A 26,034-nucleotide genomic window follows, 5' to 3' on the forward strand; every position below is an offset into this window, starting at 1 on the left:
CCCCGAGCTTCTCTGGTAGGGTTTATTATCACGCAGTCATCAGAAATAGAGATATCTGGTAGGTAACTTCTGCTTGCTAATAGGAATGTTATTAGCTCTGTTTTTGATGGCAGAAAGACTAGTGGGACAACAAAGCTCTGGAGAGGTAAATTTCAGTATCATCCTGTGCACTAGATCAATCAATTTCAGGGTTTTAAACATTCTTTTTTTTTGTGTGCTCTTTTGGAGTATTCTTAATTTGATGAAGGGACTTATTACTTACACCAGTTATCTTGACAGTTATTACTTCTGTTGAAGCTGCATCAATAAACCAACATCACATGTTCCATCGGAAACCTCATCCTTCATATTCCATTTCTTCACAAGGCTATTGTTATTTACCTTATCCCTGAGAGAACGTAGAATTATGAATATATACAGCCCTGCCAAATATCCAACCATGGTTCTGCAGCAGTGCTCAAATCCTAATGTTCTTCATCATTCCCAAACATTTTGAGCTTTCCTATTTAGCTTGCCAGACTTCGGGCATTTGTGGCCATAGACTCAATCTTGTTATTATTGTGCCAAGCTGTCTTTTGTCACAATATGTGGCACTAACAATATTTGTTATTTTGGTACTAGTGACCCGCCCTGGCTTCGCACAGGAGCAATTTAATCTTTCCACAGCCCCCTGCATCACATAACAACCTTCTCCATGTCACCACAGTCCCTTGCATCTCACCACAATCCCCTGCTTCTCACTCCTGCCCCCTGCATCTTACCAGTGTCACCACTACCCCCACTGCTGCTGCCCTGCAGCTGGCTGGGGCACAACCACTGGGATGTGTTGGGAAGGGCAGGAGGATCATGGATGAGAGATTTGTATTGCAGCTACTGTAAGCATTATCAGCAGCATGTTCCTGGGGCTTGGGGCACCAGCGCATATTTCTGCAGCCTCCATGCGCACCCCTCCCCAGCTGCCAAACCTAGCGATGAGCAATGTCCTCTTTGCACAATGTACCTTGTATTTCTTGGGCTTCCTTGCCGTAGTGCTGCTGTCTAAGAACAGCGCTCACTTCCATGGGAGGTGCCTCCTTTTCACTGATGGCGCGTGGCTGATCCGGAACATCACACTGGAGAGGCAGCACTACACGGTGAAGGAGTGGTGGCCGGAGTACATGTGCAGGTTCAGCTTAGGGATGGACATCGGAATCCAGTGGTTACTACCGATCAATGTTTTTGTCCAAACGGCAGTGTTTTTACCATTTCATGGTGGTAGTCTGATGTTTGCCACCATTGAATGGAAATCATATGATGGTGTTCCGATGGTTGTTTAAAAAGAAAAAAAATCCTGATCGCTATGCCTCAGATGCTCTCTTTCTGTTTCAGCACCCTGTCAGCTCCTATACCACCGATGGCCATTCCTAATTTCGGCTGAAAGGTGAAGGTGACTTTAAGGCTGCAGGGAGAATGAGGGATCCAGGCTGCTGGAAGAAGATGGGTTTCGGGCTGCAGGGAGAGGGGGAATTTGGGCTGTAGGGGGAAAGGGGGGATTCAGGCTGCAAGGAAAAGGAAGAATTCAACCTGCAGTGGGAAGGGAGGGTTTGGGCTGTAGGTGGGATGCCGATGGAGGGGTTGTCTTCAAGAGCTGCTACGGGGGATGGTTTTATTCGTGCTGCGTGCATTAAGAGATCTTGTTTCCCATGTTAATTATCTGGTTCATACCATATTTTCAATTGAGTCTCATCAATGATCTCGTAAAAGTCTGATTACAGTAATATTAAATCAAAATCTAATCGAAATTAGAATCTTAATAGTTTGTTAGGAAGGTACTTTTGTGTTTTTGAGATGATGACCTACATTTAGCATCTGCACTGATTCAAATTGGGGACAGGCTGGTGAAATGCAGAATTTCATGGTGAGGAGCAGAGTTGGTTTCTATTCCTATTCAGGCATTCTGTTTACCTTGCGCTCCTTTTCCCTGCTTGATAAACATGGTTACTGCATTTGTTCCTGCTCAGTATGCTTGCTCCAGGGCTGTAAGCTACCTTCTTGCTTACTGTGTTACTCAGCTCCCATTTCCCCCATCTCTTTTGCTTATCACATCTGATTAGTAGGTAGCCTTACTGACTTGAGTTTCTTCTTGTAAATATTTTAGTTTGTATAACATGACAGAGACAGAACAGAATAAGATATATTTGTAGTATTTTGTATTGCTTAGAAGGATTATATAATTCTGTCATATAATAGGAATTCTAAAAGCCACAGCACTTACTCTTAAATAGTCGAAACAGAGCTAAAAGTTCCATGTCATGGGCTGGGAGGGTGGTTTCCGGACAAGTGGAACCCCCACTCCATAATTGCAATTTTAAGATTACGGTGTAATTGTGTCTGTTGAGTTGGTGTCTGCTGTAAAATAGTTTATGGGTAGCAATGTTTTGCTTCCAAAATGAAATTTACGCTACCAGTTCAAGTCATTTTGCTTAGTATGTTTGGTTGATTAAACAAAAGGGTCAATACAATTAGGTGTGAGTTTGGTCCTGCAAACCGTTATCACGGAGAACATGCCTTGTGAATTACATTTGCAATCCAATTCCAAACTCACACTTATTTTTTTGTGCGTACTCCCATAGCAGGTGAAAAGGTAGATACAATATTTATTGTAAGGTAAAAATGCCAGGACACTGGGTCTGACTCTGCAGAGATCGCTAATGCGATCGCAGCTACGATTTCGCCTGGAACGCAGCTGCGAAATTATGCTAATGCTTGCCAGAGCTCAGCCGACATAAAGACGCCCACTTCTGCTTTCTCATATCCAGCCACTGTCACTCTTCTGCGTAACCATCGATACTTTAGACACGCAGCATTTACACCAGGTCTAACCTGCCGCAGACACTGCAAGTCTCTTTGTACGCAGTGGGTTCTCATGCTGCGTATGCAATCACAGCAGCACGCCCAAGTAACGGCCTTCAAATGGACAGGCACTCCTGCTTTTTTCCGACCACTCCACGTCACCACCCCCAAACGCTCACAGCCTGTCACTCTGCGATGGGTGCAGTGTGGCTTACAATTAAGCCCTCGGTGCAGGACCTTTGGTGCACCCATCTCAATGAATAATCACACATGTGATGGGGTCTTAATAGCATAATTTGGTCCATAAAGACATGTCCGTTTTCAGGTGAATTTTTCTAAAAAGCTCAATAATGGTTAAATGATGTTGGACAGGTATGTGGAGGCGTAAATGATGTGAGACAGGTGTGGGGAGCTGTAAGTGATGTGGGACAGGTATGGGGAGGTGTAAGTGATGTGGGGCAGGTATGGGGAGGTGTAAAATATGTGGGACAGGTATGGGGAGGTGTAAGTGATTTGGGACACGTATGGGGAGGTGTAAGTGATGTGGGACAGGCGTGGGGAGGTATAAAAGATGTGGGACAGGTATGGGGAGGTGTAAGTGATGTGGGGCAGGCATGTGGAGGTGTAAATAATGTGGGACAGGTACAGTATATGGAGGCGTAAATTATGTGGGACAGGTATATGGGGGGGGGGAATTGGGGAACGGCAGAAGAGAGAAAAAAGTAATGATTTCAATATCATTTTTCTAACTAATTTGATTTAGTCACTATGGACTTCCTGAATATTACTCTCTCCGTTAAGACTGAGTTACTCAAAGTACACCCAAATACTTAATTAAGGTGATAGAATTTATAATTTCTTGGTTCCTAGTGTACTTCTTCAGGAAAAGACATTCGAGCACAGGTTTCCAAACGCAGTCCTCTAGGCTCCCCAACAGTCCATGTTTTCGAGATATATCCATGGTTGAGCACAGGTGACTTAATTAGTACCTCAGTCAATTTGATTTAACCACCTGTGCTCATCCATGGATATATCTAAAACCTGAACTGTTGGGGAGCGTTGAGGACCGCTTCTGAGAACCTCTGCATTATAGCACAATCCACCTTGTTTCCCCCCAAACCTGTAGGTTGCTTTAGAGCTAATAGATCTATATGTTTAATCATGCCTCCCAACATATGGGAGTTGAAACTCTGGATTCCTTGAGTGCTCGCCTGGAAAAGGTGGTGTGGCCTTATAGGAAGGGGCAAGACCTTGTGACACACCTATATTTCCAACACCCTCAGGGTGTGCACAGCACTCCTGTAGATGCTGGGCTTCCCCCAAGCTCACCCTTTACTGAAGATACCATGCGCTGCAGCGGGGTTCAGCAGCATGCGGAATGGATGGCGGACAGTCCCTGAAAAGCAAGACTGTCCCACCCAAAGCAGGGCAGACAGTTGTGAGGTATGGTACCTGCAAATTTATTAAAGATGATGAGTTTAGGGGGCGTGGCTTGGAGCGGCATGCTGTAGGAGGTGAAATGCCTTCCCTCGTACTATTTATCCTTTTAAATATTGTGCTGGAGCGGTACCCCGGGCTCCCTACACTCCTAACCTGTGAGAGGAGGTACTCTGCTTTCCCTGGACCTGGAATTGGGTCTTTCCTGGTGCTGTATTGGGTCACGCTGGGGTTTGCTGCACTCCCATGTCCTCCACGTGGGTGGCAGCGGTCTCCGGCTTCCTGGTCCGTCGGTAGCAGCGTGCTGTGCACTTTGGTGTTGGGGTCATCTTAGAGGTGACACCTCTTCTCTCTTGCTGCGGTGGACTGGCTCCTGCTCCTCACTCCTTCAACACGCTGGGCTCCGGTGCTTGGTCCCGGCTGTGTCTGACGGCTACCTTCTTGGATCCGACTGTACCAGTGCAGAGGCTGCTTACTCGAGGGTGAGAGACTGCGCGCTGTCAGTGCATTCCCCTCCTTGTTTTCTTACACCCTCCTGTCTAATCTCCCTGGGACGGTGCCTTCTTTGCTGGGGTGCAGACTTACTATACCCTGCTGATTTTGTAGAACTTAAATTTGATGCCCATTACCTTGGCTTTTAAACAGAATATTCATGTATCCAAAATACTTTCGCCCATGGTAACAGGTCGCATTAATTTATTTAAAATGTCTATTCAGCCTAAATACCTTTTATACCCTGTAGCATTCCCCTGTATTTATTACCAAAAAAATGTTTCCCCCCATATTGACTCTGTTCTAGCTTCGTTTGCATGGGGAGATAATAAACCTTGGAATGCTCTCCTTACCCTATGTAGATCTAAATCCACAGGTGGCCTGGCTCTTTCTCTAACAAGACTTTATAATATGCCGCTTGGTTAATGGCTGGTAATGATACCACTTTGGTGGAGTTCCTCGATGAGCAAATGTGGTCCCCTTTAGCTCCTTTGCAGGTTTTACTTTCTGTAAAAATAACAGGCAGACCTCCCCTCTTATTCGACAGGCTCGATTGGTTTGGCGCTTTGCCCAGGGATTATTTGGAGATGAAGGTATGGATCCTGATGTCCCACTCATGGTTTAATGGTGGTCTTACTGAACTGGGTGTGCTGGGATCGGAGAGACCTTATGGATTTTATTTTTAAATGGTGTTAAAACACTTGGTCATTTGTATCATAATGTTATCATTCCTTTGAATATTTGCGTGTGGAGTTTGGCCTTCCCCGTACAGCCTTCTATAGCTATCTCCAGCTCCGTCATGCCCTGCATTCCCAGTTTAGATCTGACCCTATTTTGTTATCCCCTTCTCTTCTTAAACTTGCACTCCTTCAATTACACTTTCATATGATGGTCTCCTAGCTTTACAGTGATCTCCCCACTTTGCCGGATGACCTACTTCTTCTCCGAAATAAATGGGAATTAAATTTGGGTTCTCTTCAGGATGAGCAATGGACACAAATACTGGGTTCTATATGGTATACTCCCCCTTGTGTTTGTTTTCAACAAATCTATTATATTGTTTTCCATAGGTCCTACAATTCCCCTCTCTCTACTGTGCATATTGATACTAATGTCCCAAACAGTTGCCTCAAATGTTGTGCATTTTGTTGTGATTTTTGGAATTTGTTATGGGATTTCCCTAAGGTTAGTGATTTTTGGAAATTAGTCTGGTCGGATATTCAATTTACTCTTCCAGCATTACCATCACCAGAGGCCAAACTTTTTTTACTTGCTTTAGATATGGAAGAATCGTTTAATGTAACCATTTATCGTTTTGTTTTAGGCCCATCTACCAGTTCCTAAAGTAATTATTGCCCGCTCCTAGTGTGCTCCGGATCCTCCAGATATACACAAATGGCAGGCGCTTTTTAATGATACAATTGACAATGAAAGATATGTTTATACTAGCCGCAAGGCACTTCCTCAATTTCATAAGCTATGGGCTCTTTCTCCACTGGGCCCTCGTAGATCTGTTAGAGATCCTCCTATGTAATCTGTGTTCTCTTCTTGCAAATTTATTTCTTCTACACTCCTTTTTTTTTTTCCTTCTTTTATTTATTTCTTCTTGCCTCCATGCCCCAGATGGGCTTCTTTCATAAAGTCAGGCTTAGCTTGTTATTGATATCTCTTTGACCGTACATTTTGTTATTTTATAATGTGTTCTGTCGGCAACACTCATGTGTTTTTTGTACTTTTTATATATATTTTCTTTTTGTTATGTTTATAACATGTAGGAAAATTGTTGAATAAAAAAACTACATGTTTTAAAAAAAAAATAAAGATGATGAGACTTAATTTGAAATTTTTTGAATCCATTCTACTATATGAAAGTGAAAATTTGTCCTTCTGTCTTTCTATACAAATCCTGAGTTTTCAAGCCAAGATCGTGAAATTTTACATACAAGCATATTAAAACATGGCCGAGGCAACTAAAAAAATTTGAAATCAAAATTAGTTACTGTTAATTTTTAATTAATTAAAAACCTCAATTTTTGCCGTACGCTCATTGTGGGGCCTCACGGCATATGGTTAGGGCCTCGGAGCGAGCCTTTTGTGTTGTCATGTTTTGTCATGATTTTAATGTTTATTATCGAGGAGAGCTTTAGCAGGCTTTCCCAGCATTCTCAGCTCTCTGACTTTACCAAATTACGCAACAACATTGACTTCTTTCTTCGATCTGTCAAAATGATGACTTTGCAAGGACCCTGCTGTACTGTGAGCTGCCAGATTATTACACATGGAATGCTTCTCGAAAAGTTTTTATGCGCAGAAAACTGGGAGTCGCTATAGATGGTCATCCTGGTATCAGAGCAACAGAAGCTCTTGGCCGTGACTGTACATCCGACAAATTTTGAATGCCTCTATCTCCGACGTTTGCTTTACACTGTTACAGGGCCTACTTCCTTCGAAGACCTTAGGACTGTTGATGGAGAAGTTTGCCACACTTTTCGTGAGGCCTGCCTAAGGAGAGGTTTGTTGGAGGATGATGTGTAAACAAACATTTTTAAAATCCAGGGCAACGCCGGGTACTCCAACTAGTATTTAATATTTTTTGTAATATATTCAGATTTTTATACTTTATTTTTTATTTAATTATGTGTTATATACCCATTCAATATAGGAGATATAAATTGGAGCAATCACTATATACAATCGCTCTATACATTAATGTCATCTTTTCAGATGAACTACATCGGTTTTGATGTATGCTCTCTAATATCACTTTCAGACATAAGACCTGGGAATTTCCCTGCTCAGACCCAGGTTTTCCACTCAACTTTTGCTCAACACTCCCTTTCACACTAAACATGAGACCCGAGAGAAATTCCTGGGTCGACCCCTTTCAGACAAACGCCAGGTTTTTAGTGTGTTACACAGTATTTCACAGTTTTGTCATTTAAAGGGGACACTTTGCTGGCCCACAATAATGGCATTTAGTGCATACAGCGAAGCTCCTAGCATGACAGTTTATGTATCAATCTCCAAGTTATTAATCTCACTTTATTATGTCGTCCAAACATGTGCATATCAAATCTGATCGCTGAATGACTGAAACTGTACATAAAGTGGCCACACAGGAGGATGGTGACACTGGACAGGACAAGTGATGGAAAGGACCAACTGGATCACAGAGGAGAATTTTGCTGCTGGATAAAGACCATTGGATTTATTTCACCAATGAAGACATTTTCAGCCCTATCTCCATATGTGGGCATTGGTAAATTATCATCATTACATGAATTGTGCAGAACGAGAATAAGAAATCATTACCCTGATGGAAAGCAGTTATAATCTCGATAACATATCAAATAATACTACTTAAAGACTCTCATGAGGAGAGGACGTGTCAAGTGCAGTAGTGACATCTCTCTCTCTCCGGCTACCGCTGATGATGTCATCAGCATTCATCAGGCAGCCCTGGCCGGCCAATCAGGAGCTTTTATGGGCAACCCGGGAGTAAAATCCCGGGTTGCACCATTCACATAACCCGTGTTGTCCTGGGAAAAACCCTGTTCAATAGCAGGGGCGTTGCTGAACATTCTTGGCATGTGGTTGCTCATACCATATAAGGTACTACTACCACCAACTGTTTCTTAAGCGCCTACTGCACCTCCCATTTGTCTGCTAGGCACAGGCAGACACATGAAAAGGTTAAGTCACAGTTGACCATTCTCTAAAAATATGCATAGGCATGTACTGCATGGTACAAAGTCTGAGGGAATAGCAAACCATTGTAGAAATCAAATTATTGACCCTATGGTTACAATAGTATCTTGCTTCAAAGTGGTTCCATATGCGCGCTTTCATTCACAGAGCTTTCAGCTGCAACCTCTTGCCCGTTGGTCTCGTACGAATCCCTACTTGGCAATTCAAGTGTTTCAGTTGTCACAGACAACTCTCCACTCCCTGCCGTGGTGGTTCTGTAGATGCAACTTGGAATGGGGTTGACCTCTGCCAACCTGACAGGTGGACCATTGTTACCACACATGTCAGTCTATAGGGTTGGGGTGCAGTGATATAGGGTATTCATCTCCAAGGGCGTGCGCAAGGCTTCCTATAAACTTCTTGAAATTAAGGGCCATTCATCGGGCTCTCTTTCAGACACTATCACCTTCGCAGAAGGCCACTCAAGATTCAGTCAGAGAATGCCACAGGCTAGGGCTTAAATCAACCACCAAGGCGGAATACGCAGCTCCATGGCGATGGTGGAACTGTCAAAATCCATCGATGGAAAGGGACGTGCCAGTGATAGCAGTGTTCATACCATGCATAGACAACTGGGAAGCAATTTTTCTGAGCCGGCACAAGGTTCATACTGGGGAATGTTCTGAACTGGCCAAAGCTGATGAGTACACTGACATTCTCTGCATGGTGGTAGATCATCCTTGGCGACTGCCCATCCGACCAGATCTGCTCAGTCAGGACCTGTTTTTCATCAGGACTTAGCTTGGTTGCCTTTGATGGCATGGCTGTTGAAGACATTATCCTCCGAGCTTAGGGCCTCTCTGATCAGGAAATTCAGACCATGATAAAGGTCAGGAAGCCATCCTCAACCGCGAATTACCACTGCGTGCGTTTAGCGGAATTACATCTAGTGTAATTGTACGGTGGCTGATACTTCTAAATTTTATTTAACTCGTCTCCTGTCATTCCTGCAGGATAGCTTAAACAGTGGGTTTAAACTGACTTCACTGAAGGTTCAGGTTCGGCCATTTCAACATTTTTCTAACGTAAGTAGGACGCCATCCCTGAAGTTCAGAACTTTCTTCAGGGTGTACTTCATGTCCAACAACCCTTTTGCTTCTCTGGGGTATTAGGCTAACTGATGATGGACATTTTTTCACTAGTGTTTTTAAGCATGTCTGTTCAACTACACTGCTTGTTTGCAAATGAAACATTCTCCACCCATCCTCCTGCACTCTGATTTACTTGACTGGTTTACTTTTTTATTTATTTTATTTATTAATTAACAGTTTATTAAGTAGTGCAGCATATTCTGTTGCACTTTACAATTGGAAACAACATTAATAGAACAATACTGGGTAGTAGCAGACAGACATAAAGGTAAGAGGGACCTGCTCGCACGCTTTCAATCTACAGGGAAATAGGTATTGATGCACAAGGATAGGTGCATAGAAAACATTATTTGTGCTACTAATTTTTCACTCTTTTGGCATATTTTAAAAGCAGCAAAACATGATTGTCTGGATTATACTATTAACACATGAAGGAGAAAAGTAAGTAGTTACCAGGGTGCACTCGGACCAAATTCATTAATAAAAGTCAAACAGTTTATTGTTATACATTAAAAATTATTAATGACAAATATTAATTTAAAATATGGTAAAGTATAAAATAAAGAATGAAAATGTGTAATAAAATTTGTTGCCATTTTGTCATTCTTATAATATGAATTCTGATGGCATAATGGCTTGATTCTAATTATGTGCAAATAATTCAGTGGTACTTAACAGGTGATCAATTGCCCACCAGGACACTGTTACAATATATGCATATCGCACTTTGGGCAGTTTGTGAGTAAGCAATGCAGCAACAAGTCGCATATATTGAAACACCGAGAGCGGCCATTGAAGAACCCCAAAGGCAAGTATTGCACATGTGTCGGCTGCTATCTGGGAGCTGCGCTGTCCTGTACTTTTTTAATGCTGCTGCACTAATCCTCATAGACACATATACAATGCAATAACATGTACCAGTGATTTTACTCAGAATACATTCATATAGAGCTTTTGGCAGTTTATGCATGAACAGTGCAGGGTTAAGCACATCATTAGAATTAGGATATTATGCCATTAGAATTCATATTAATATAAGAACGACAAAAAGACGACGACCATAGTTTGTGTAGAAAAAATTTTATTACTTATTTTCATTTTTTTTCACAATTCTTTATTTTATACTTCACCACATTTAAAAATATTTGTCATTAATAATTTTTAATGTATACAGTTTGTGCACATTGAACCATCAGAAAGCAAAAGTTTCACTAACTCAGTCATTCTAAAAAAAAAAAAAATCTGTATTACGGAATATTTGGATATGGGAGACTCAACCTGTACCAATAAAGTGTTTAACTTTTATTAATGAATTTGGCCCGAGTGTACCCTGGTAACTACTTACTTTTGTCCTTCATATGTTAATAGTATATTCTCTAGTAGTGGGTAGTACCTCGCAATAGCCTCACTATATTGTGTTAGAAGGAATGAGATTGAAATGCCGCCGGTTCAAATCCCGACAGTGGCTGCCCGGCAGAATGAAGATCCCGACAGGCAGGTAAGCACCCTAACCTCCCTTGCCCCCCTCCCCTAACCCTCCCTTAGTGGTGCCTAACCCTAACCTCCCCTCCTAGTGCCTAACCCTAACCCCCCCTTACCGCTCGCTGAACCTAACCCTCCAGGGGGGTGCCTAGCCCTAACCTCTCCCTGAGGTTGCCTAACCCTCCCCCCTAGGGGTGCCTAATACTAACCTCTACCCCCCAAAAAAAAACTAAAACTAACCCCGCTAACTGCCCTAAACCTAACCCCCACCCCCCCGCGGCTAAGAGGATGCGCGGTTCGTAGTTACCTCGTTTGGGCACGCGTCCTCCTGGATTCCGGCGTCGGGATTATGAATCCTTTGCCGGCATTCGGGATTGTGACCGGTCACATAACTACATCCCCTGTTGGAATAACACCAATTTATACATTAAGCAATACTGGAGCATAGGACCATGAGACGAGGACACCATACAATACTGGTGCGGGTTTGATACTTCTATGGATGTTTGTCTGGATGTTCATTTCTCATATTGCAACTAATAGATAGCTGTTTGTCATTTTGTGAAACGATACCTAATATATGCATTTCTTTTAATTGGATAGATTGAACTTTGTGTGCACAGGATTTATAATGAACCCTGCTCTTCATACAGCACATTGTAGATAAAAAATACTCATTGTCCTTCCCTACCTAACCAACTTTATGCTTATCAATTGTATTCAAGGAATGAAAAGACCTATTCAGGCATTGCATTCACATACTAAATGTGTATATTCTTTATATTGCGGGTAGACAGACATTTTCTCCCTCATTACATTACATAGTTTTATTCAGCACTGGACAGGGTGATCAGATAGGAAAAGGGAGAAAGTCATTTGAAGTAGAATAAAGCTCCAGTTTTATCCTTAATTCGATTAACCTTTTTTTCCCCCCGACATCAAGCTGTATAACAAAGATGGGAAATAATAATTTTCACTTGACATTTTTATTAGGCCTCACTTTTACATGGTAATTAAAGTGCCATTTCGTAGCATTGTCCATTGTTTTATTTTACTATCGTTATGGAAAGCACAGTGTAACTGTGGAAAGTGAATTTTGTACCTAAACACCCATATGTTAGAAATGCTATTATTTGATATTTTTGGCCAAGTAATTTCTGCAATAGTAATTGTAATTGGTGTCGTTCCTAATTCTTTTCCTAGAGATGAATATTTCCGAATGAAACTGCAGTGGAAATCTGTTAGCGAAGAGCAAGAAAATCGTAATTCAAGACTGAGGGATTACAGAAGTTTAATAGGTATTTCCTATTGCTAAATATGCTATAGTCAAATAGGGTTTGGGTATGTGATCCCCCTCTCCCTACGCCTATTTTGCATTGTTAGAGACAGATTTCCATACACTTTATGGCTTCAAAATCCCAGGCCTCAATAACTACCATAGTAGTAATAAGCCACGTTTTTTTGTGTTTCACCAAATGACTGGATTCTTAACCATGATTCATAACCCCTAATTATCTCGCCCTAACAGCCAAATGTTTTCGGAATATACAGTATAATCATCAAGTTCTGTCATTGACCGATGTGTCTGCTGTACCATTCCACTCTCTGTTCTCCTTGGCAACCATTTTTACATAATGACAGCTTGTGTCTCCCCTGTTAACCATGCCCATCCCTACATTACACACTAGAGTCCTATATTATGATAGATATATGGGCTATATTTTGCCACTCCATGAAATAGCAGGATGTAGTGAATATGCCGGCAGACGGGATGCCAGCCGTCGATATACTGCCGCCGGAATCCCACCGCCCGGAAAAATGCCAACTTCGCTATCCTGAAGGGCATCAGGATACCGGCATTAGCATCCTGACTGCCGGAATCCCGAACGAAGGATCCGGGCTAAGTATGCGCGTTAGCCCGGGAAAGGGGGGCGGTTAGGGGGGGGGGAGGGTTAGGTCACTTACCACCTCTGTTGGGCTTCCAGCATCGAGATTTGAACCAGTGGCTAGTCAGCCGCCAGTATTTCATACCCAACCCCAAATATCTGTTAGGGTATGGGAATTTTGCATTATGCTTGGTCTGCAGCGTTTGGGCCAGTAGTGGGAAGAGGGGATCCGATGGTTTATGAATTATGGTTGGAGATACATTTTATTCACTAGTGTTACAGCTAACTTACTGTGCTAACTTTCATATTGCCCCTGATGCCTGTAATTATACATCTTTGCTTTACAAACATGTCCAGTGAGGTGCACATTAAATAGAATCATTTAGTCCATGTAGAGGTATTACTTATGTGTTTAGTGTAAGCTTATACCGTGTTTTTAAGTCTGTAAGCAATATTTTTATCACAATTGTGTTAATACAGTTGTGTCCACATACATCTTATATCCGTGCGCTACAAGTTGCGTTCAACATAACGCTTGAGCCTTGTGCAACCCGGCAGCGTTGAATGTCTCTTTGTCCAAATTTTTACCTTCAAATGTGTTTTATTAGCAAAGCGATGCGAATAGGATGCACAATCCGCTTCTACTGATTAAACTGATATTCGGCATGCCTATAATCTGTGTGCAACTGCAGGTGTATCTGCATACGAAATGCTACGTTACGGTGTAAGTGGCTGTGACACTGTAACATAGTATTTTGCATGTCTCATACAATTTTAATATGCAGAATCTAATTGTACATGCTATTCGCATCGCTTTGCGTATAAAACACATTTAGGGCCATATTCAATTTGGAGCGAAAAGTCCATCTGTGATAATTTATCGCCGATGACATAACTTTCGCCATTTTCACTTATCTCCTCTCCATATTCAATTTCAAAGACTTTTCACAGGTGCGAAAAGTCTTTGTAAAAAACGGGGATAAGTTTTCACCACTGAATAGGTGGCGAAAAAAAGTGCAGAACTGGGGTTTTGGGGTGCAGAATTAAAGTACCCTGCAGCCTTTGGAATGTCCCCTGAAAGTAATGTGTTCAAAACATTTTAAAAAGTTAGATGGAACACCCAAAAAAAGTAATTTCGTTCTGGGGGCGAAAAAAAAAAGTTGAGGGACAAACTTAAAAACTAGCGAAATAGACTCTGGGGGGTGGTCATATGCGCAGGTGTTTTTTAGAATGCGGGTGGTTTGCGGCAGGTGGATTTTTTAAATAATTTTTTAAAATCACTTTAGGGACTTAAAAATATGCTTGCATCCATTTTCATTTACCCCAAATTTGATGGGACTAGTTAATTTTCCAAAAAAATAAAGCTAAATGCTATTCTTCACCACTTCTTCAAAGACTCATTAATGCACCTGCCGCAGCTGTTTAAAAACCCCAATTACCTTTAGCAGGCCAATTCGGGGTTAGCCATAGTGATCCCCCATGTCATACCATCTTTTGGGGGGTGACCGGCTGATTTTCCCAAAAGTGACAGGACTTTTCAATACTTACCTTTCTGCCGGGTCCCATTTTCGCCGATTCCTAATTGAATACAGGGATAAGTGCCCGATACTTTAACCCCTAGAAAAATGGCGATGATGGTGAAAAGTCCGACCTCAGACTTTTCGCTTCAAATTGAATACGGGTCTTAAAGGTAAAATGTTGCACAAAAACATGCTCGTCACTAATGAGTTACGCCACAGCATGGCGCGAATAGAAGGGCTGTTTAACAAGCAAGAAAGATGTATGTGGACAGATCTGTATGTAAACAAAAGTACAAAAAACAAATTCCCCTTTTCCACCAAAATGGCGGTTCCGACCTGGGTCTTTGAACACTGTTTCAACCCATGTCAAAGCTGGGTCAGACTTTTTTCACACTGCACCTTGGACCCAGGTTCAAGTTGCCCTGCAAAACTTGTGTATGTCATTAGAAATGGATGGACGTTTTTTGGAGATGACATAATGTCTGAGCGTGCCTTCTAGCTCCAGTCAGCGGCTTTTAGCGTGACCCAGGTACGATAACCTGGATTCAACCGTGGTGGCTACCAGGGTCGGATTCCCGGGTAACGACCTGGGTAATTTTTTTAGATCCTTTCATACCAAACCTCAAGCCGGGTTTGTCACTGCAATAACCCGCATTAAAAGGTTGTTCTGAAAAGGGGTGATACCTAAAGAGGTATTTAATATGAGTTGTGGAATTTAAAAATGTTTTCAAAAACATTTTAAAAGATTTTCTATTAGAAAGTCTTTAACAGATTTTTTTTTTTTTTAGTCCTTAAAAAGGTTTTATTTCCCTATTCTTCCTGTTTTGGCACTTTTTGGGGTGGTCACATTTCTACATCAACCTAAGTCATTAGTTATTCAGTAGCCACACAAACTATGGGGGAGATGTACTAAGCCTTGGAGAGAGATAAAGTACCAACCAGTCAGCACCTGTCAGTTTACAGGCTGAATTTGAAAAATGACAGGAGCTGATTGGTTGGTACTTAATCTTTCTCCACTTTATATCTCTTCAAGGATTAGTAAATCTACCCCTGTACCTTGTCTTTTTTCAGAAGACTGTGAATTTCCTGAAAATATCATTAATATGCTTATTTTCTCTTATTGATATTTTAGTGAACTAAAACCAATTATTTTTTGTACTCATCAAAAAATACTTTATTTTTCTTACTACAGCAATAATCCATCTTTCCAAAACAAAAAAAATCCAGGTTCTACAAGCAGGTTTTCATAATAAAATCCGCACTCAAAAATGATAATTCTTTTTTTTTTTTTTTTTTTTTTTTACATACAGTACGTAGTTGAACGAAACATGAAAATGCGTAGGAATAATATGTCTGCTCAACAAAGCATACCATTTTGAAAAATTGACAAACTACTGCATTTTGATTGTGTTTGTTGACGCTATGATGTGTGAGATCTAGCATTAGTCCCCCTATCTCTGGACTTCTTAACGCTTTCTGTAGCATTGAGTTTTATTGTCTGGTGATCACAAGATAATAACTACAATTAGAGCATATTGTTCAATAGAGGGGACTCCACACACTCAAATGAGGGTGCTCCTGAGTGTGTAGGGAGCAGGATGGGGATATTGGTCATCTTAAGTATTTCTGCAGTGCAGTACCCCTGAGTTTATTGGTGAAAGATATATCCCCCATCCCTGTACTTAATTGTTTTATGCAGTGCAGTGGTATTCTCTGCTAGAAACACCTGATCCCCCTATTTCAAATGAGGGTACTCTTAAATCTGCTTGCCAGGATGGAGAGAGCACTTTTAATGCTCTCCCCATTATTTCTTGTTTTTTTTTTTTAATAGTTCTGTTGCAATGGTCATCCTGCAAGGGGCAAGACTTACTGTAATGTATCTGACATAATATCATTGAGCCCCCCTCTCCCAGGTCCGAGCCACATTAGTTGTAACGGGATAACTTTTAGGTACATGCACTAGCCCACTTATCAACCTCTGCAGTGCTTATGACGAGTCACACTCGTCCTTCTCAGAAAATAGTCATTTCTTAAGTTGTCTATTCCCTACCAACAGGACCATTTCTTACTTTTTGATTTAGCTGGAAACTTTTTAACATGTATTATAAAATATATATATAAATACCGGATGGATATTATCCAACCTAAGGGGTGCACAAAAGGATACTGATAATACAAATATGAATAACAAAAATGTATATAAAATGTATAAGAATTTTAATAATATAGCCAAGCTGGCTCTAGAAACATCCACACTCAGCTTTATAAAAACAACCAACGTAAACTGTTAAAGCATATTGTAGCATAAAAACTGACAGACTTAATTAGTTTCCTGAAGTAGACCTAATACTCCAAAATGATGCAGACTCCTCAAATGATTTGTAATTAATCAGTCACTTGACACAATATGTCATGAACAGAATGTTCATTCCTTATGATGAAGGGGAAACAAGATGGTATTTGTTTCAGATAGAACTATCCAGTTCTTTGGAAATAGAGATAAATAATTAATGAATATTCTTTTGACGATATATGTTTAATGGTGCCAGCCACAGTAGACAGAATCCATAAATGATCGAATAAATGGATCGGGGTGTGAGTGAGTGTCAGTAATCATGCTCCGCCTCCACACTGTCTGCCCCCATTCTGTTCTTTCAGACTCCACCCTCCATGCAGTGCCACTTCGTCCATACTTTGCTTCTCCCCCCCACCCCACACCCTGTTGGTGCATTTCTCCTCCTGTACTGCCTCCTGCTTGGCTGAAGTCTGTCCTGACTCAGTTGGGACATGCTCATGTTGCAGATGGGACAGACCTTACGCAATTATTATACAATATAGAGTACAAAGAAGGACAAGCCTAAGACACATTAAGGCAGAATTTGTATTCCTCCTCTTCTATAATATAGTCTCCATTGTCTTAATTTCTCTACGCCCCTCGTGAGTACATACATTCAGGTGGTTTAATATCCACAGATGGTGTGTTAGGCTTTGTCAGAATAGAAATCTATTGATGAATATGGCAATCTGTGTAACTATATTTTGTCTTGGCTATTCCTTTGTAGTAGCTCTCTTTTAGTATTAATAGAAGTAGTATTAATGTGTATCTCTCACATTTTAAGTTCAGGATCTTGAGACAGTCAAACACTTTTAAAAGGCTTTTTTTTGCAGAGGTATGAACCATGTTTCTCTGCACCTCCTGCATCTTTTTTCATGTATCCAGCTGTCTCTCCCATCTTATTATGGATGTATTGATATGACATGTCTAATACTGCGCTTATATAAGTCACCAACCTCTCTACAACTCTTTCATCATGGGCAACATTACTTTCTCCTCTGTTACCCACGTCACTTGCATGGATTTCTCCCCAGACTCCACCCTGTCCTTCAGTCTCTATATTCAGTCTCCCTCCCACATCATTCGCTTCCATCTTTGAGACAACACAACACTTTCTCAACTTTGATGCTACCAAAATTCTTATCCAGTCATTCATTTCATGTCCTGCTGTGACTACTGTAAGCTCCTCCTGTCTGGCCTTCCTCTCACCCGTCTTTCACCACCTCAATGCTGTAATTAGACTGCTTTTCCAGGCCCACTGCTCCACATACACCTTTCCGCTTAGTCAGGCCTAAATGTAGTCAACACCACAATGTCGACATGGTTCAACATGTCAACAGGCACTATGTCGACATCTTCAGAATGTCAATGTTTATAATCTCACATCTGCCATGTGAAGTGTTGTCATTCTCAAAATGTTGACAGTTTCGGTTAGGTGCTACCAGGAGTGTTCTAACTAGACATTAAAGGTAGAGTAGTGTTAGGCTGCGTGTGTGTGTGTGGGGGGGGGGAGTTAGGGTCAGGCACTAGAGGGAGGGTATGCCACTGAGTCACACATCTGCTCCGGAACTGCCGGTCACATGACAATCAAGACCTGGAAGACGATGCTGGAGATGCCGCTGGGAACAGGTGAGTGACTGCTGAGCCACCAGGGACATTAGGTCGATATTCTGTCATGTCGAAATGTAATCTGTGTATGAATGTCATCATGGTCATTGTCGACATGCTAATCACCAGGACATACAAGGACAAGGTACACAAGATAAATGCAGGCATAAAAACAGAGTAGAGAGTACACTGCTCATGATACAGCTTACATTCTAATTGGAACAAGGCACAGCTGAAACAAGAGGTGCAAGTGTGTCTCACAGTGGAGATTGGGATATTTGTGAACATGCATTAGTGCTGGTCGTAAAGGTAAGGTCTAATGAAGAGATTTTTTTTCACAGAGAATTTAAATATTTGAGTGCCGTGTAAGAGTCTGATCATGCATAGTAGAGCATTTGAAAAGTGTGTAGCGGCAATAGAGCAGTTTTGGGAGTGAGAGGCGGTTAAAAGATGAGGTGAGGCCTAGATTAGAGATAACTTTAAGCATGTGAAAGTAGAAAGAAGGAACAGATGTTTAGTGACAGTAGAAAGAGTGTGGGGATGGAATGCTGAAGTCACATAATATATAAGAGTTGGCCGGTCAAGGATAGAAAATAAGTGAGCCAGGCAGGAAAGTTTGTAAAGGATCTGGGGAACTAGACCTGGGTGCCAATTAATAACAGCCACACAAAGGTGTAGGGGATGGAATTGACAGTAGTGTTGACTTCAAAAGAACAGAAAAGATAGCGGGTGTTCCAGGGTAGGACTCTGAAGGTGCTGTATAAAGAAAATTAAATGCCTACTCCACCACCTTGTGTTTTTGAAGGGCTATGTAAGCCAGGTTTCTCTAATGGCATGGAGTTTGAGTGATTTAGGGGTCTACGTACTAAGCCTTGGATAGAGACAAAGTGAATGGATATAAAGTACCAACCAATCAGCTCCTAACTGTCATTTTTCAAACACAGCCTGTAAAGTGACAGTTAGGAGCTGATTGGTTGGTAATTTTTCTCATTCTACTTTATCTCTCTCCAAGGCTTAGTACATAGACCCATTAGAAATGAATTCATCATGGATAGATAAAAGTTTGTTACAAATGGAGCTAAGGTTCTACATTTCACAGAAAAAAGGTCAGGAAGGGAAGTGGAGATATTTAGATAAGGATGGATAGATTGGAAGTACGAAGTGAATGGGACGCTCTGGTGAAGAACGTCACCAGATAGTGATGCTGATTTAAAGACCAAGTGTGCTTGAAGAGACCACACTCCCCACCATACCTAGGTCCCCAGCACTTATATTTTCCACTGCAACCGTTCACACCTTTTCACTACAGTTGGTATAAAACCGGTTTAAAGGAGCCCCACCCCTGTCTGTAGGTGGTGCTATCTGATTATGATTTCCTTTTATTTAAGGAAAATATGTCAGCTTGCTGTTGTATTTATATAAATGTTTATTCATGCTCAAATATGAATAGAAAAGAGTAAATAAACTACTTTGTGAATCAGTTCATTATTTCCCAAAATTATTTGTAAAGGTCTTTGTAGTTTTCACATTTTCCATTTATCCCTATTTTTATGTTATGATTCTTTTATTGCAGTTTTCCACATTGGTTTATATAAGGTTATATTAATATCCAAATTTAACATTTGTCGGTTAAGTTACTTAGTACTAAGTAGCAGTGTCCTTTGTATGATGTGAAGTGTCCTGTAATGTATTCCTCTCTGGCATTCATCTAGCAGAGCTGTCATCCTAAGCTCCTGGATCTAAGTATGCCAGTCCTCTGTATATGGTAGCTATGGGTTTGTTCTAAATTAGCAGCTTTTCTCTCAAATATTTGATGTCATTTTCTTTATCCATCATGTTAGAAAAAGATGTGAATCGTACAGACCGAACAAACAAGTTTTATGAAGGTCAAGATAATCCAGCATTGATTTTACTTCATGACATTTTGATGACATATTGTATGTACGATTTTGATCTTGGTAAGTTGATGTTCATATTACTATGGGAAAATGTTTTTACTTTTATTTATATAATACAATTTTCTGTTTGCCATTGAGATTTGCTACATGAGTATAAATATCAAAGTGCAGATCCTTTTCCATACCTCTTTACTGTGTTTCAGTGTATACTTGTTTTGTATCTTGTAATATTGTTTTGCAGATGTAAGAGAAGCTTGTTCACCTCACATCACAGTATTAGGCAAAGCTGGGGCAGTCATTATTCAGCATCTGTATTCCATCACTACTAACAACAAACGTTCTGAATATGTATGACTCTGGGAACAGGAGATTGACTTTGTTTATAGCCCTGTATAATAATATACACATAAGTGATCAAAAGTGATACAGCTTTGTCTGTAGATATGTCCCACCTAACATTCCTTTGAAACTGAAACTAGTTTTCTACACAGCTGAATAGGAAAGACGTGTGTTTAAAGACCTATTGCATTGAATGCACAGACAATGTCAGACACTTTTTTTTTTCTAAAATGCCTAGCTGTCAGCATGTCTGCAGTGCTTGGCTGAAATTGACAAATTATATTTAGATTGAAACTCTTTATATAAATTGTCCCTTTCTCACGTATTTCACATTTATGAGTTGGTAATTGTTTGTTTTCTTTGCACATAGTAAGGGGAATCTCTGTCATAACAATAAGTGCTGTATTTTTTCATGTGTACTAGTATAATATTACCCAGTATAATATCAAAAGCTATTAATGCAGATTAAAAATTTGACTAATATATAAAGACATTTGTAGCATCAAAACTGATATAATTGTGAGTTCTAGACTGTGCACAATTAGGGGGGAATTCAATTAGACGTGAAAACTAAAGGTCGGAGAAGTTTTCGCACAATTTGCGTGTTTTGGTGCAAAATTTTGGCGTCTTTTGTGTATGAGCACTCCCGTTTTTCGCCCTATCCTATTACAGAAGACGTGAAAACATATTAGTGTAACCTGCGAAAAGTACAGCACATTTTGGGGAAATCAGTCTGTACCCCATTAAAAGCCTAACATAGGAAATTAATTTAGAACTGTATTAGTGCCCCGAATAAAAGTATTTGGGATTCTTAAATTGTGTCTAATGGCTGTTATATGCATATCTGTATGTGTGGAAGAATTATAAAAAAACAGTATTTTTGGGAGAAAATATTGCTGCAGTTAAATTAGGGGTACATTAAAATGGGTGCAAGTAAATTTTTGTGTCCAAAAAGTGCACTTTTTAAAAATACACCTGCTGCAGCTACCTGCAATGTTTAAAACATATGTTCCGCACGCCGAATGCTGACTACATCCCCTCACTGACACATTTTGTGATTCCATGAAAAGAAATGGAAAGCATGAACTATTTGAGATCCTGAGGACCAAGTTTGAGAACCTACAGTATGCTCTACAGCAGGGGTTGGGAACCTTTTTTCTGCTGCTGGCCAATTTAATATGACATTATTTGCGGGCCTGGAGCAGGCAACGCCCCCTCAGTGTGACATCACACAGGGGTGGGGCCACAATCGCCGGTGATTACAGCAATGCCCGGAGCATCCTGAGCATGCTTCGGGGAGCTGTCAGGGCAGCGGTGTGACCATTAGAAATGTCCTAAGGACGATCCAGGCAGCACTGCTGCATAGATTCTGGCTGCAGGGTGCAATTCTAGGCACCCTGCTAGCCAGATGAGGCTAGCATAAAAAAGCTCAGAGGGCCAGACCAAATGATTCCGCAGGCCTTATACAGCCCCCAGGCCTGAGGTTCCCAATCCCTGCTCTACATGAACATAAGTCACTTATTGTAATTGTTTAGAGCATACTGCTTGTGAGTGTGGATTAACTTCTTATTACTCCGGTCTGTTTTTGCATGTTATATTCATACACTGTTGCCGCAGTTGAGCCAAACAGCTCTTCTCAGCACACCAGGTGCCGTGCAATTCTGATTGCACCAAATTTGTGTCTTACTTACAGCGCAAAGTGACAACCCGCTTCACAAGACTGCATTGATTACTTTGATATGCGTCACTTATCGTATTTCTGTGTGCAAATCAGTCTGAATCTGTATACGAAGTACTATGATGCTGCGGTTTGTTTTCACTCCCAAGTTGTGTTGTACAGATTCAGAGTCGTTTGCACACACATAAAAGTGTTACAAATCAGATTAATCTGTAGTGTCTTGTGAAGCAGTTTCCCGCATCACATTGCAACTAAGACGCACATTCAGGCAAAAAAGCCGCTACAACACTAAGCACAGCTGAAGTGCGCCACATGGTGTATTGAGGCTAAGTGTAGGCAACATAAATAAGAGGCAGACTACATACAGCATTAATACTATATTATTGTCACAGCAAACTTAATACAGTTCTATCACCTTTTATATATTCTGTAGTAATCAGGACAATAGGAGATGTACAAGAAATGTGTAGAGATTATAATTTTGCCCAAATTTAGAAAGCATTACATTGAGTTATCACAGTACATATAACTATTTAGAAAAATAATATTTAGAGCATTCTCATAATTTTTCTTATCATTGATTGGCCCAACAGCAGAATATTTCCTTTTCTCCTGGGCATTGCTAGCACAATTCTTTGTTCCAAATTTCCTTTATATTGATGTATAATAAAGTACAAGAGTCTAGAGATATGTGACATCATTGTGGATGTGGCCTTGTGCATAAAGTAATAGAATTATGATAGAAAGTCTGCAAACGTAGCCGGCAAAACCCACAGAATTTGCTTATGGTCTGCACTAAGGATTAGCATAAAGTATGACTATCATATATACCCATGAGCCAAAATATTCCGACCACTCACATATGACGCGAATAACGTTGACTTATTATAGCAAGATCAGGGATATAGATGGTTAGTTAACATTAGGTACTTGTAGTCAACTTGTTGACTACAGATGATATGGTCAGGTGTAAAGACCTGAGTGACTTTGATAAGGACTAAATCGTTATAGCCAGATGACTGGGTCAGATCATTTCTAAAACTGCAAGACTTGTTAGGTTTTGATGTCAACAAATGCTATCCCATCTGGTACAAACTAACAGAATGGCTAATGTGGCACAAATCACATAAAATGTTCATGATGGTGGACTGGAGTAATGTATTAGAACACAATGGGGGGAATTCAACTCCCGGAGCTATTCAATTCAGTGCGCTGTTATGTCGGAGAATGCCGGTTCTCGCGACTTAACAAGGGTGTTAAGGCGCGAGAACCAGCATTCTCTGACTAAAGTGCCAGGCACGCGGCTGTTGGCGCCGCGCTAAGCAATAAAACAGCTGCGCGCACAGCACTTTTGTCGGATTTCTCCTCGCATCCCCAGGGGGGTGCGAGAAGAAATCCTTTGCCCGCCCAAACAGTGCGGTGTATTGATTAGCTTCGGGAGCTCCCTCCATGGTTATTCAACATTGCACTTGAATTCCCCCCAAAGAATCAAACTATTTTTGTATATGAACCTGCATAGCTTCAGGCCAATCCGTGTTCATGCTAACCCCTGTCCGCCATTTAAACGCCTACAATAGGCACGTGAGTGTCAGAACGGGATCTTAGGTTAATGGAATATGGTTGCTTGGGCTGAAGAATACTCTTTTCTGTTGCATGACATGGCTGGCCAAGTACGTGTGCATCATTGACCTAGGGAAGACAATGCATCTGTTTGCATTGTGGGAAGAAAACAAAGTGGTGGAGGTAGTGTGATGTTTTGGGCAATATTCTGCTTGGAAACCCTAAGTCCGGTTATTGGACATTGATCTGATGCATACCACCTACCTAAACATTGTTGTGGATCAGGTACATTCTTCCATCCAACGGTTTTCTCCAGTGGATGTAGCATTTTTTAGTAGGATATTGTATCCTGCCACACTGCACAGATTGTTTGAAAATATCAAATTGTTGCTCTGGCCTCCAAATTCACCATATCTCAACCCAAACGGTATCTGTGGTATGTGTTGGAGCAACAAGCCCAATCTGAGATGGCTCCAGCCCTCAATTTACACGACTTAAAGGTTCTATTGGTAATGTCTTAGTACCATATACCATAGGAGTTCTTGTAGAGTCCATACCTGTGTAACACATGGATAAGCAATAACCTTTTAGGCAGGTGGTTATAATTCCCCTGAATATTTTTTTAATTAGTTCCTTTAAGATCAACATATGTATTTTGTTTTTATTTGCTATAATATTAACTCTTTCTGAAACTTTTAAATCACACTACAGCTTGATTTACATTTGAAAAAAAAATCCAGTTACTTGTGCATAAGTATTATTCTTTACTTATTAGTTTGGTTGCTACACTTAATTAGGGAATTGGTCTAATGCTTTAGAAGATGGAGTAGCATAAATGTTATGCATGTTTTCTTTGATCCACTTTGTCATCTGTTAATACTTTCGATGCTGGAGGGGCTTACTGGCTAATTATACAAGAGTACTCTAGTGTGTCTCTTAAGCCTTCCAGCTAACCATGTGTTAAACACCATGCTGTGATGATTTATCCAGATCACTTCTGCTGTAATGAGAAATTGATTGTTGAGATATTATCAGGCTGACATTCAAATCCTCCTCTTTGTAACAAAGTATTCAACTGTGACGGTAATGTCTTATATCTCTCTTCCTTTTCTTATTTGCCTGTTCATGACAAATCCGTATGCTAAAGCAAGAATAAATATAGATTCTTAAATATAATGCCATGTTTGGAAATGGCAAAACCTTTAGAGAAATAACTACATTTTAGTTTTAGCTTTTATGTCCTTTATTTTTCACTATTGAAATTTTTCTGTATTGTGCCACGAAGTATGCATATTTGTACACATTGAATAGTATATAGTGGCAGTAACTATTTGTTACGTTAGAAAAAAAGTGAATATGAATTACTAGAATTAATTTAAGTAAATTGACTCTATACACCTATTAAAGAGGGTTCACACACACACACACACTTGTCTAAGCATTTGTTCCAACGGTACACCAAGGCATCTATCCCAGCATAGGAGAAATCAGTGTCAAGCATCTGAAGCCAGGACATGATTGCTTGCTGAACATCACAGGCGGTTGCGCATCGCCTTCCACCCAGGTTCTTCTCCAATGGTCCAAAGAGATGGAAAACACTCGGTGCCAGGTCAGTGCTGCATGGAGGATGGTCCAGTGCCTCCCAATGGTAGCACCCCAACAACAACTCACATGTGCGATTGGATGAGTGTGGCCTGGCATTTTTGTGCACCAATACGACGCCTGTTTATAGCAACCCAGGTAGTTCTTGACGAATTTCCGTCTGCAACGTGCTCAATGTGTCACAATTGCGGACAGCATTCACAGTTTCTCCCTTGGTGAGGAAAGCCCACCCATGTCCCAAAACACGGGCGCCATGACCTTCTTTGCTTATGGAGTTGTTTTGAATTTCTTTCAAGATGGGGACAATGTGTGTTTGCATGTCATAAATGCTTGTTTCGTCCCCGGTGTCACATGATGCACCCACGTTTCATCGCTTGTAATAATACGCTGTAGGAACTGCACTCCGTACCACGTCAAGTGCACAAGAGACACTCCCATCCTATTGGTTTTGTAAACTTCTGTGAGTTGCAGCGTGATCACTTTTTCCTGTACCCCAGTTGCTCATGAACGATGTTGTGCACAGTACC

At 40.9% G+C, this 26,034-nt stretch overlaps 1 protein-coding gene across 1 annotated transcript in view; it reads left to right on the forward strand.

Moving 5' to 3' along the window:
* TBC1D15 (TBC1 domain family member 15) overlaps nucleotides 1-26,034 on the forward strand; it is a 141,404-nt gene that overhangs the window by 95,543 nt on the left and 19,827 nt on the right. Inside the window, exons 10-11 of the mRNA XM_088452537.1 lie at nucleotides 12,285-12,379; nucleotides 20,272-20,388. Coding sequence (XP_088308663.1) covers nucleotides 12,285-12,379; nucleotides 20,272-20,388 — 212 coding nt within the window. The remainder of the gene's footprint in view (nucleotides 1-12,284; nucleotides 12,380-20,271; nucleotides 20,389-26,034) is intronic.

Source organism: Taudactylus pleione, unplaced genomic scaffold (assembly GCF_031769625.1).
Source record: "Taudactylus pleione unplaced genomic scaffold, aTauple2 ptg000038l, whole genome shotgun sequence".
Lineage (NCBI taxonomy): Eukaryota > Metazoa > Chordata > Amphibia > Anura > Myobatrachidae > Taudactylus > Taudactylus pleione.